The sequence below is a fragment of the Somniosus microcephalus genome, chromosome 4 (assembly GCF_052327205.1).
Source record: "Somniosus microcephalus isolate GS21.2 chromosome 4, FLI_Smic_1.0, whole genome shotgun sequence".
NCBI lineage: Eukaryota > Metazoa > Chordata > Chondrichthyes > Squaliformes > Somniosidae > Somniosus > Somniosus microcephalus.
Genome location: NC_140990.1, coordinates 229,964,262 through 229,977,339, shown reverse-complemented (window position 1 = coordinate 229,977,339; position 13,078 = coordinate 229,964,262). Strand labels below are relative to the sequence as shown.

The 13,078-nt window shown below is 44.6% G+C and overlaps 1 protein-coding gene across 8 annotated transcripts in view; it reads left to right on the top strand.

The window, feature by feature from the left end:
* gulp1b (GULP PTB domain containing engulfment adaptor 1b) overlaps positions 1 to 13,078 on the top strand; it is a 607,790-nt gene that overhangs the window by 350,213 nt on the left and 244,499 nt on the right. For 6 of the 8 annotated variants that reach the window (XM_085985908.1, XM_085985904.1, XM_085985903.1 and 3 more), the window contains one exon: positions 3,653 to 3,728. In XM_085985908.1, the coding sequence (XP_085842034.1) occupies positions 3,701 to 3,728 (28 nt within the window). In that variant the 5' untranslated portion in view covers positions 3,653 to 3,700. Of the gene's footprint in view, positions 1 to 3,649; positions 3,729 to 13,078 lie in introns of those variants that run through there. The other 2 variants (XM_085985901.1, XM_085985909.1) reach the window with 1 other exon arrangement.

Here is a 13,078-nt window from a genome sequence, read left to right as displayed (position 1 = left end):
ACACGCTAATCTCTTATGCGGGACCTTATCGAAAGCCTTCTGAAAGCCCAAATACACCACATCCACTGGTTCTCCCTTATCTATTTTACCAGTTGCAGCCTCAAAAAATTCCAGTAGATTAGTCAAGCACGATTTACCTTTTGTAAATCCATGTTGACTTTGTCCGATCCTGTCACTGTTTTCCCAGTGCTCTACTATTACATCTTTTATAATGGACTCTAGCATTTTCCCCACTACCGATGGCAGGCTTACCAGTCTGTAATTCCCCGCTTTCTCTCTCCCATGTTTTTTGAATAGTGGGGTAACATTAGCTACCCTCCAATCCATGGGTACTGTTCCAGATTCCATCGAATTTTGGAAGATGATCAGCAATGCATCTACTATTTCTAGGGCCACTTCCTTAAGTACCCTAGGATGTAGATTATCAGGCCCTGGGGATTTATCAGTACTTCAATCCCATCAATTTCCCGAACAACATTTCCCTACAAATACTGATTTCTTTCAGTTCCTCCCTTTCATCAGACCCTATGTTCCCCGACATCTCTGGGAGGTTATTTGTGTCCTCCTCTGTGAAGACAGAACCAAAATATGTATTTAAATGGTCAGCCATTTCTTTGTTCCCCATTATCAATTCCCCTGATTCTGACTGCAAGGGACCTACGCTTGACTTCACCAATCTTTTTCTCTTCACATATCTATAAAAGCTTTTACAGTCAGTTTTTATGTTCCCTGCAAGCTTACTCTCATTTTATTTTCTCTTTCTTAATAAATCCCTTTGTCCTCCTTTGTTGAATCCTAAACTGCTCCCAATCCTCAGGTTTACTGCTTTTTCTGGCCAATTTATATGTCCTCTCCTTGGATCTTATGCTATCTCTAATTTCCCTTGTTAGCCACGGTTGAGTCACCTTTTTTGTTTTATTTTTATGCCAAACTGGGATGAACAAATTCTGTAGTTCATCCATGCGGTCTTTGAATGTTTGCCATTGCCTATCCACCGTCAACCCTTTGAGTGACATTCCCCAATCAATCCTACCCAACTCGCGCCTCAGACCATTGTAGTTTCCTTTATTTAAATTGAGGATCCTAGTCTCTGAGTCAACTACTTCATTCTCCATCTTAATGAAGAATTCGATCATATTATGATCACTCCGACCCAAGGGGCCTTGTACAACAGGATTGCTAATTAATCCTTTCTCATTACATAATACCCAGTCTAAGATGGCCTGATCTCTGGTTGGTTCCTCGACATATTGGTCCAGGAAACCATCCTGTAAACACTCCAGGAATTCCTTCTCCACAGTATTGTTACTAATTTGGTTAGCCCAATCTATGTAGATTAAAGTCACCCATGATGACTGCTGTGCCCTTATTGCACGCTTCTCTAATTTCCCTTTTAATGCCATCCCCAACCTCCGCCTTACTGTTGGGAGGTCTATACACCACTCCCACTAATGTTTTCTGCCCCTTGGTATTTCTCCGTTCTACCCATACAGATTCCACATCATCAGAGCTAATATCCTTCCTTACAATTGCGTTAATCCCTTCTTTAACCAGCAATGCTACCCCACCTCCCTTTCCTTTTTGCCTATCTTTCCTGAATATTGAATATCCATGGATGTTGAGTTCCCAGCCTTGGCCACCCTGGAGCCATGTTTCCGTAATCCCAATCAAATCATATTTGTTTACCTCTATTTGCACAGCTAATTCATCCACCTTATTACGAATGCTCCTCGCATTAAGACACAAAGCCTTCAGGCTTGTTTTTTTAACGCTCTTAGACCTATTAGAATTATTATTTACTGTAGCCATGTTTGATTTAAACCGTTGATTTCTCTGACTGCCACTTTTTTTCTCCTTCCTATCTTTTGCTTTTATCCTTGTTTCCCTTTCCTCTGTCCCCCTGCTCAGGTTCCCAACCCCCTGCCATTTTAGTTTAAACCCTCCCCCAGAGCACTAGCAAACACTCCCCCTAGGACATCGGTCCCGGCCCTGCCCAGGTGCAAACCGTCCGGTTTGAACTGGTCCCACCTCCCCCAGAACCGGTTCCAATGTCCCAGGAATTTGAATCCCTCCCCCTCGCACCATTGCTCTAGCCACGTATTCATCTGAAATATCCTTCTATTTCTACTCTGACTAGCACGTGACACTGATAGCAATCCTGAGATTACTAACTTTTGAGGTCCTATTTTTTAATTTACCTCCTAACTCCCTATATTTAGCGTTTAGGACCTCATCCCGCTTTTTACCTATATCGTTGTTACCTATATGCACCACGACAACTGGCTGTTCACCCTCCCCTTCCAAGACGTTCTGCAGTCGCTCTGAGACATCCTTGACCCTTGCACCAGGAAGGCAACACACCATCCTGGAGTCTCGTTTGCGGCCACAGAAACGCCTATCTATTCCCCTTACAATAGAATCCCCTATTACTATAGCTCTCCCACTCTTTTTCCTCCCGTCCTGTGCAGCAGAGCCACCCCTGGTGCCAGGAAGTTGGCTGCTGCTGCCTTCCTCTGATAAGCCACCCCCCCCAACAGTACTCAAAGTGGTGTATCTGTTTGAGAGGGGGATGGCCACAGGGCACCCCTGCACTACCTGTCTGTGCCTAGTACTCTGTCTGTTGGTCACCCATTCCCTTTCTGCCTGTCCAACCTTTGCCTGCGGTGTGACCAACTGATCAAACATGATATCCACGACATCCTCAGCCTCGCGAATGGTCCAGTATGTATCCAATTGCAGCTCCAGTGCCTCAATGCGGTCTGCCAGTAGCTGCATCTGGATACACTTCCTGCACACATAGTAGAGTTCCCACATAGCGCAGGAGGAGCCCCCTTTAATTAATTGATTCTATGTATTATTCTATGATTCTATGATCGACCCTGGCTTTTAAGATCTATTTATGTACAATGATTATAGTAGTAGAACATTGGGATTGTACGCCTTTGATAGGGAGAGGGGAATTTATTGGCACATTGTGGCCTCACATTCCATCTTTTTGCCACGACAATGTCCTTGAGCCAGAATAATCGGATAATCTCAGTCATAACTCTTATGCTTGGTCATTTACCTTGTTACCAGTCGAGAGGGTAGGTTTGTGCTGATGGTTCCGTGGATATATTTCATTGCCAGTTCAGTACAGAATCATTGATAAAGGTCAAAGTGATGTATACAAGTGACCTGTCAAAGATTTTGTCATATTCATGCAAAATCTTTATTACTGTATTGCACAGTGACCTTACATCAAACTGCAGCTGCACATTGAAATTCAGTTCTCCACAATGGAATGTTAGGTGTACTACAGTAATTGTTTGTTTCATTTCTTACCGTAGATAACTAATATGCTGTTGAACTAACCAATAATTCAAGAAATATTGGTGCAAGTGATAGCTGCCAGGAGTTATTTGGAGACACATTGCTGAAGAGCTATATTACCTGAGCTTTACTTCAAACCTGCACGAATAATTCATGCACATTTTTAGAGAACTGTTTTGCCTTCTGTTTAATATTGAAGATCACTGGGTTGAAACGATAATGAATTATTAAGCTGCTGGTTTGTTACGGAGAGAAAATGATTACCGTGCTTGATATCTGCTAAAAGCTTGTAATTGTCACATAAGGATTGTGTGATCTTATGCATGTTTGTCATTTTCAGATAAAACTACTTCAGCACTGCTGGTGTTTCAGCTGAATACTTGTCAACATGAACCGTGCTTTTAGTAGAAAAAAAGGTAGGTGGATTTCTTACCTTTTTTAATGTATTACTAAATTGATTGCACAAATAATGTTTTTGTTTCCTGAGGCTGCAAATAATTTCTGTGAATGTCAGTTCAGTATTTTAAATAAGGAGATTGTGCTTCTCGAACAAATTTTTAAATGACTATTTAAAAGTGCTTCATTCTTCGGGAATGTTATTTAACGTGATAGATTTGAGGAAACCACGTTGAGTACAAATAGGAAAGTGTCATAACAATGACTACAGTTACTGCCACACATTATTTTGGTGCTCTCAAGTTGTTAAAGTTGCTGCTTCTTCTTAGACAGTCCCTCGGAACCGAGGATGACTTGCATCCACATTAAAAATGAGTTTGCAGGTGACTGATGAGTCCAATACGGGACCTACAGTCTCTGTCACAGACGGTGGTTGAAGGGGCGGGTGGGTGGGGTGCTTGGGTTGACGTGCGCTACTTGCGCTTGGCTTCCGCTTGCTCCTGGCGAAGAGACTCGAGGTATTCGGTGCCTTCCCGGATGCTTCTCCTCCACTTTGTGTGGTCTTGGGTCAGGGATTCCCAAGTGTCGGTGGGGATGTTACACTTTTTCAAGGAGGTTTTGAGGGTGTCCTTGAAGCGTTCTAGACCTTTACCATTGTACCTGTTTATCTTTCCCTAACTAATGGTTATTTTGCTCCTTCTGTGGGTTCAAACCCCACTCCAGGGCTTGACCACATAATCTAGACTGACACCTCAGCATAGTATTGTGGGATTGCTGTTCTATTAGAGTGCCATCTTTTGGATGAGACATTAAACTAAAGCCCTTTCTTTCTGATCCATTAAATGTACAGGATCAATGCCACTATCTGAAGAGAAGGGCATTCTGCTGGTATCCTAGCAAACATTCCCCTCTCAAACAACATCACCAAAAATAGTTGAACACGGTTATTTATCTCATTTGCTAATTGTAGGATCTTGCTATGTTCAGATTATCTGCCGCATCTGGTTACACAATGAGTAACTTCATTTCAAAAGTCAGTTATTGGCTGTGAAGTGGTTTGGAACATTCTAAGGATGTAAAAGGCTCTATTTAAATAGAAGTTCCCTTTTTCCTTGCATCACACCTCTTGCCACCAAAAGTTTAAGACAAAACCTCTGGTTTCTATATGTCAATCAGACATAAAAGCTTCAGCTACTCTGTTGAGGTTTTTGTGTTTTGTTTTTTGTTTTATCATACTTCACTAAGAACGCATGACATAAATTAAGGAAACTATGTCCATCAGGTGTGTTCTGTGTAGGCACTTGCAATCATTGTCCTAAGATTTCTTGACTTTTCTGCAATCTAACTCTATCTTTCCTTAGATTCACGCTTATTGCTTACTTCATCCTTCTTCAGCAGAAATTAGACTAGTTCCCCAAGGGGGAAAGTCTACAGGCTTTTAGATTGTCTCTACTTACATGCTAGTCTATTTCAGAAGCCAATACTTTCAGAATTATCATTTGAGTATTGGATTATTGATAGAATCACCTTTCAAATCTAACATTCTTTATACAGTTGTAATAATTTACAAGCTTAATTTATGTACTCTTCTAATCTACCTATGTATATATGCCTATGTCCTGCACACATTACCCTTGCCTCCTGTGTCATGATTTTTGTCAACATACTGCTGTCGCACGTTGACTGGCTTAAATAAGACAGTAGCAATTCAAAGCTCAGTTAGGGGAAAAATAAATCGAAAGCAAGATAAACATGAGAAAACTGCCAATGACAAACTGATAATTTGTATCTAGATAATAATTTTAAAAAAGGAGACCACATCGTTAGCAGCGAACACAGTATATTAAATTGCAAGAAGTACAAGTAAATCGCTGTTTCACCTAGGAGTGTTTGGGGCCCTGGACAGTGGGAACGGAGGAGGTAAAAGGGCAGGTGTTGCATCTCCTGCGCTTGCACAGGAAGGTGCCATGGGGAGGGGAGGGGCTGTTGGGGGTGATTGAGGAGTGGACCAGGGTGTCGTGGAGGGAGCGGTCCCTTTGGAATGCTGAAAGGGCCATCACGATATAATAGTCACCAAGAAATCAAATAGGGAATTCAGAAGAAACTTCTTTACCCAGAGAGTGGTGAGAATGTGGAACTCGCTACCACAGGGAGTGGTTGAAGTGAATAGTATAGATGCATTTAAGGAGAGGTTAGATAAGCATATGAGGGAGAAGGGAATAGAAGATTATGCTGATAGAGTTAGATGAGGAAAGACGGGAGGAGGCTCGAGTGGAGCATAAACGCCGGCATGGACTGGTTGGGCCGAATGGCCTGTTTCTGTGCTGTATATCCTATGTAATGATAAGTACTTACAAAAATGTCAATCGAGCAATCAAGAAAACCTATAAATAAAAAAGAGCAAAAATATAATGAACCAAGCAAATTATTAAAAATGTTTTTTTAGAAAATGTTGCCTGCCATATTTTCTCACTGATTGAATTTTCAAATATCCAAAACAAGGTTTGACACACAATAAATTTTTTAAATCACATATTTCACAATAACATGATTAAAGTTATCCATTGAATGGCTTTTGTTTCTTTTAATGTCTGCCTTAAAGTTTTTATTTCAAGGCCTTAGCCTGTCTCAAAAGCCCGGCTTCAACTGGATATTTTACCTAGATCAGGTGACTGGAGTATTCTGTGTATATTCATGCATCAATAGATTTCTCTAAGTTGAGGTAGAAAGATGTCTCCCATATCCTGAGAGTTTTTGTGCTCGTTTTAAAACACACTGAAGCAAATTGGCGACTGCGTTCTCTGAAAACTTTATTTCAGAACTGAAGAGATATGATCAGATAAAAATAAAAAGAGATGGCAAGGTTCATATTTACAATGTTAACAATTACTCCTTTCCTATTACGATCTGTTAATTAAAAAAAAAAATTCACTGATAGTTGAGATCTTTGATTATCGCAGCTATCTCCAACTGTGATTTCTTTTGTTCATATTTAAAAGCAAAACAAAGAATGTTGAGAATTCGGTTATCTTTGCTCAGTGCAAAAGTTGATGGCAATTCAGTTTGATTTTCCAAGTGACTTAAACCAAGTTTGACAATCAATTTTTAATTAATGGGCCCCACCTGATTCTCTGCTGTCCATGTTAGTCATGGCAAGGATGTGCGGAAACAACCATTTTTCATTTTGGATCAAAATTCAATTTAAAATATGTTGGGGTAGCCGATCTTCCGCTCATTTTACACAGCACTTGATTTGCTACTGCCCATTTTCCACCCAGCAGTAAAAGTGAAAATTCACCTGGTTCTCGTCTGAGAGAGATAACAAACCATTCTTAGCGTTTAAAGGTAATTTTTTCCTGTCAAATATGGAAAGGAAACTACACAGCTAATCAACTTTTATGTGTCTGTGGACATTTATGTTTATTAAAGTCCTTACAAGTCTGCAAACTTCGAGGCAGCTGACAATGGCGGAAACAGTGGTGTGAGAGAGCAGAGCCTCCAAACGGAGCCATGGACATTTGGGGAGGGCGCTGATGGGCAGGAACATGGTGGAGAGAAATGCCCGATTGTTCAAAAGGCCACAAAGTCCATTTGGGCTCCACTTTCTTGGGCCCATCTCACCCAGTTTTGCCAGATCCTGGCTCCCTACTGCTCCTGGATCCTCCTGCCCAATTCTCTTGGACTCTAGTATCTCCCTCCTCCACCCACACCCCTGCACCCGTCATGTCCCCTGCTGCTAGATCCTGAAACCCTTTCCCAGTGCTGAGAAACGCATAGATCACTCTTTTAGTCCTCCATCCCAAAGTTTCTAGGTCCTGGTAACCCCAAACTAGTTGGGCTTGATTTTAACTCAGCCGTCAGGCGGGCTTTGAGGTGTGTGGGGGGTTAAAATGGCAAAACCTGGGGGTCGGGACCCCCCCGCCCTGCCTGGTTCCCGACACCTAGCCATTTTAACCCAGGTGTGTCTGATGGTCCCGAATCAGTCCCACCTGCAACAGGTGGGACTGGTCTTTAGGGCCCTTAAACAGCACTCATTGGCCTTTATAATCCCATTTTATCAGGCCCTTTCCTGTTTAACCCTTTTCCCACGTAAAACATGCCTGTGAAACCTGGCGTGAGCACTATTGGCTTGCTGACTATCAGCTGCAGGTCAACCATTAAAGACGAGATTTGAGCAGTCATCATTTGCAGGTGGCAGGACTTTGTTGTTTCAGGCCTGGGGAAACTTTTACCAGGCTTAACCACACCTGTGGAAGGTTGGAGCCTCACACACTTCTCCAGTGTGACCTCCTGCGAAACCCCTCTCGCCAGCCTCACTCAGCGCTTCCTCAACTGAGGCATCTACCAGAAGCATGGGAGGCCTTTTTTTCCTTCCCTTCTTGGCATTAGAGGACTTCCAGCCCCATTCGCTAAATGACACACGCCACAACTGCAGAAGTTGCCATCAGTATTTTTATGCAAAACAAACAACTGATGGCATTTTTACAGAATACACAACATTTCACCCAAGTGACTACCCTTGTGACTATTTGTGCTTTATTTTCCTCTTACGCGTGCTCCTACGTAGTGGTTCCCCTGTGGTTTAGCAGATGTGGAGACCCCTTGCTCACTTTCCTGCTGCTCCTGCCTCGACACCTTTGGCGGGCGTCCTCTGGGGTGGCGAGCCTGTGAGGGCTCGTCAGCAGTCTGCTGCTCCTGCGGCTGTGCAGGGGTTGAGATGTCTATCTCAGTTGTGTGTGGACTCCGGCGGGGCTCTGACCGAGGGCTCTGCAGTGGCATGGAAGCGTGAGCGCTTGGAGAGGAACCCCCACTTCCTTGAGGTCTGCAACCAACCTCCCTCTCATGGGTCAGGTCCCCCTCCGTGCCTGCAAGTGGCTTGAGAGCACCTTGCTGCACATCAGGGGGGCCATGGGGACCCGTATCTGCAATGACAGTCCTACTCAGAAGGACTTCATGAAGGTCTGGTTTCTCTGTTCAATAGATGCCCATCGCTCCTCAAGAGATGTCATTCTATTCTGAACACTCACCATGTTTTCCATACCCTGGCGACTAACCTCCTCCATGGCCGTAGCCATCCTCTCCTCTACCATAGCCAGCCTTACCACGGAGGCAGCAATCATTTCCACGTAGGTAGCCATCCTTTCCTTGTTGATGCGTTCATGCGCCAATGACTCCACAAAGGCTCTGCTCATGTTCGCTATGGACTCTTCCATTCACTCCACACTCGCAGCGACCCTAGAGACAAAACCTGCCAGTGACTCCTGCATCTGGGCCTGGAGTTCCATCACCTCTGATCTTACGGATGGACCCAGAGGCAGAGGGTCGACATGCAGCTGAGCCGAGCTGGCAGAGTCCTGCGTCCTCCGACGAGGACTCTCCACTGCTGTCCCTGTCTCCACAATCTGCTGATGCTCACTTGTGAGCTGTGATACACCAGGTGACTACTCTATGTCCCGAAGGTCCCACTGAGGTGTGAGTGTCTGCGCTGGTGCTGGGTGCGCTTATTTCTGCTGATGCTGCACCCTCAGAGGTTGCAGATTCCTCTGAGGAGTCTGGCATCTCAGGCTCTTCCTCCTGCACACGGGGGACAGTGGCTCTCGATGGTCCTGTAGGGGAGTCGAGGAAAAAGTTAGAGATGCGATGCCAAGGTTACATGCACATTGCATTTTGCAGATGATCATAAGTCCATCTGTTAGAGCTTCAGAATCATTATCAGCGACTCATGCAATGCCAATGAGAAAGATGGAAAACTGTTCTGTCACCAGCTTGCGGGGATGCACCTGTCTCTCCTTCCCCAACTTCCGCATCTATGTCAGCCCCGAAAATCTCCAGGACGCCTTCCTCCCAGGGGTGAGCTGGGCGAATGAGGACGGCCCTCATCCTGTCCTGACTCGCGCGCTCCTGTTGTGAGCTCTCTTTTCCTGCAATGAGGGGGACAAGTGGAGGTTGAGTGAGAATGAAGGAGTGAGTGCAGAGATTGCATAGCATAGATACTTAGAAGGAGACAAAGATGGAGTGAGGAAGCAAGACCAAGGGTGCTCCCTGTGTGCTGTCAGTTGTGTTCAAAGCGTCAGAGTGATAGGGAGTGTGAGGGCTGCATGGTGGAATGGTTATGTGAATGTGAACATAGAGAGAGAGGGAATGGGCAAGGGTGCATGGATGTAAGTGTCAAGTGGGATGTGGAGGAAGATGTAGTGGCGCTTCTTAGTTTCCAAACAGGCAGCCACTGAGCTGTGGGGCTTTTAACAACGAGTAGACGCGTGTCGAAATAAAACGTTCCCAAACGTAGCTTTGTCTTTTAAACTGTTTACTATAACACTTAACAAACGGAATTACAAAGCAAACACGTATAAACGAACACGGTCAAAAACTGTATTGCTCCAAACCTCTCAACTTCTGCCTCCTTCAGCCACGTGCAGTTTAAACTGTAAAATGGCTGCACACCATGTGTGGCTTAGGGACTGTACCATTGTGGCAAGAATGAAGGGGGTGTCTCGGACTATACTACTGGAGCAAGAAAATAGGGGGTTTCTTAGTACAATAAGTCGGTCAGGTAAATTAACCGTATTATGCCATTTAACCACTATTTTAAAGTATTTTCTTAAGCTTTCATGGCTCTTACATTCCGGCCCCTAATTGACTAGGCACATGAAGCATATCAATTACTCAAACATTAAGAGTCATAAACTAATGAGTTCAACATATTTACAATATAAGTGTCCACTTTTTTCGTTCAGGAACCTTTCACGCTGCTTCTTGTAGCAGGCAGAGCTTTGTGATTGGTCTTTCCAGGGTGCTGGTCTTGGTTTGCAAACAAACGTGACGAACGTCACCTCTGGAGTCTGGCATGATCTGCCATTTTCTGCTCCCCAGCTCTAGCGTGTAACCGTCTGCAAACAATGCATTCAGAGAGTATTTTTCTTATTACGGAGTTAGCTCCTGGAATCCAGTATCTTTGTCTTAGCTTCGCAAGCACGTGATTCCTCCCACTGTGTCCAATACTCTGGTGTATATGCTGAAGAATGAGAGTAGCAACCCGGAGGTCCTTAGAAAGGATAGCAGGATGCTTGGCCTCCTCTGGCATAGCAGATTTGTTTAGTCTCCCTCCCACCCTCAGTACTCCATCTTGCAGTGTAGGGTCCAGCTTGTAGATATGACTACCTTTATTGATTGGAGTATTTCGCTGTAGAGCTTCGATTTCTTCTGGGTATCTTTGTCTTTGACTGAAGCAAACTATCTCCTTCTCAGCCTTGGCCAAATCCTCCACGGTCAATGAATTCTTGCCCAATGTGGTCTTCTGCTGATGCGTATACTGCTGTAGAAGCATTCTCTGCTTATCAGGGTTACTTTCAGACTGACTGATAGTGGCTCGGTACTCTTTTCTCTTACCGCTCAGGTGTAGCAGCAACTCTTTCAACCTTAGAAACCATGCAACTGCTTTCCTCAACTGGTGCCATCCTGAGAAATGGTTAACAAGCTTGTTCACTGTGTCAAAGTTCTCTTTCGTATTTATGAGATTTACTGTGACTGATCTCTTGACTTCGACGTCGTCTTCAGCACTCTGACTTGGCATATCTGGTCTTTCTGGCCATGATCTCTCTGTTTCCAGCAGATAACTTGGGCCTTGTATCCAAGTTTCACTCCTCATGAAGTTTTCAGCCTTCAATCCCCGTGAGGCTTGATCTGCTGGGTTTAATGAGGTGTTTACATACCTCCATTGAGATGGTTGTGTAGCTTCTCTAATGGATGAGATTCTGTTTGCTACGAAGGTCTTGAAGCGTATCTTCTCATTCTCTATATACTTCAGCACCGTCGTGCTATCCGTCCAGAAGACAGATTCTTCTAATGGGAGCTGCAACTCTTTCCGCGTCACCTGGTCAACTTTAACTGCAACAACCGCTGCCGTCAATTCCAGTCTCGGGATGGTGACCTGCTTCAGCGGAGCCACCCTGGATTTCCCCATGAGGAAGGCACAATGTTTCTGGCCCTGTTGATTTGTCAGCAAGAGGTAAGTAGCCGTGCCATAGCCGTCCGAGAAATGATGTAGTTGAGCCGTCTTTGTAACTCCAAAACTCGCGGGCTTGATGCATCTACTGACGTTGAAGCTAGAAAGTTGTTGCAAATCTGTCAACCATCTGTGCCATCTCTGAGCTTGACCTTCTGGGATATCTTCATCCCATCCTCTCTTGTCTCTACACAGCTCTCGTAGCATCAGCTTCACCGGCAGAATGAGTGGTGCCAGGAATCCAAGAGGGTCGTAGATGGAACTGACCACGGAGAGAATCCCTCGTCTTGTGGATGGTCTTTCGTTCACCATTATCCTGAAGTTGAACGTGTCTGACTCAATGCACCATTGTACACCAAGAGCGCTCTCGATAGGAAGGACATCGTGGCTCAGGTCCAGATCTTTGACTTCAGTGGCTCTTTCCTTTTCTGGGATAGAAGCTAGAACTGCTCTGCTGTTGCTTATCCACTTAGTCAGATGGAATCCTCCATTCGAACACAGAGTTCTAAGGTCTCTTGACAGTGCGATGGCATCGTCTTCTGTTGACACGGACTTCAGACAGTCATCGACATAAAAGTTTCTGAAGATTGTCTCCACAGCCTCGGATGGTGCTTTGCCCTTGCCATCTTCTGCAGTTTTTCTGAGAGCGTAGCTTGCACAGCTGGGAGATGATGTGGCTCCGAACAAGTGTACGGCCATTCTACATTCCACCATCGCTTGACTAACGTCGCCATCTGGCCACCAAAGGAAACGCAGAAGATCAGCATCTTCATCAGGGATTCTGACTTGGTAGAACATTGATTCTATGTCTGCCATCATGGCAACGAGCTCTTGTCTAAACCTAGTCAAGACGCCAATGAGGGTATTAGTAAGATCAGGACCTTGAAGCAGCTGGTCATTCAGTGAAGTTCCTCTGAATGAGGCGGCGCAGTCAAACACTACACGGATCTTTTTCTTCTTTGGGTGATACACACCGTGATGAGGAATGTACCAGACCCTTCCATCGTCTCTGTTCAACTGTTCCTCGGGCACCTTTACAGCATAGCCTTTCGCTATGATGTTTCTCATGAAGCCTTTGTAGTCTTCGTGAAAGCCGGGGTTCTTGTTCAGCTTTCTCTTTAGACTGATGGCGCGTTGCTCTGCTATGCAGCGATTGTTCGGCATCTTCGCGGTCTGTCTTCTCAGTGGCAAACCAATGTGATAGTGGCCATCAATGAACTGTGTAGACCTTGTCATCAAATCCATGAACTGATGGTCTTCTTGTGACATCTCTGTCTTTTCCTCACAGCTGCGTTCTGAGAAGTCTGCGTTGAACTGCTGTATCAACAGCTCTTCAATGCTTGCGATAGAGATGCGATTAACTGT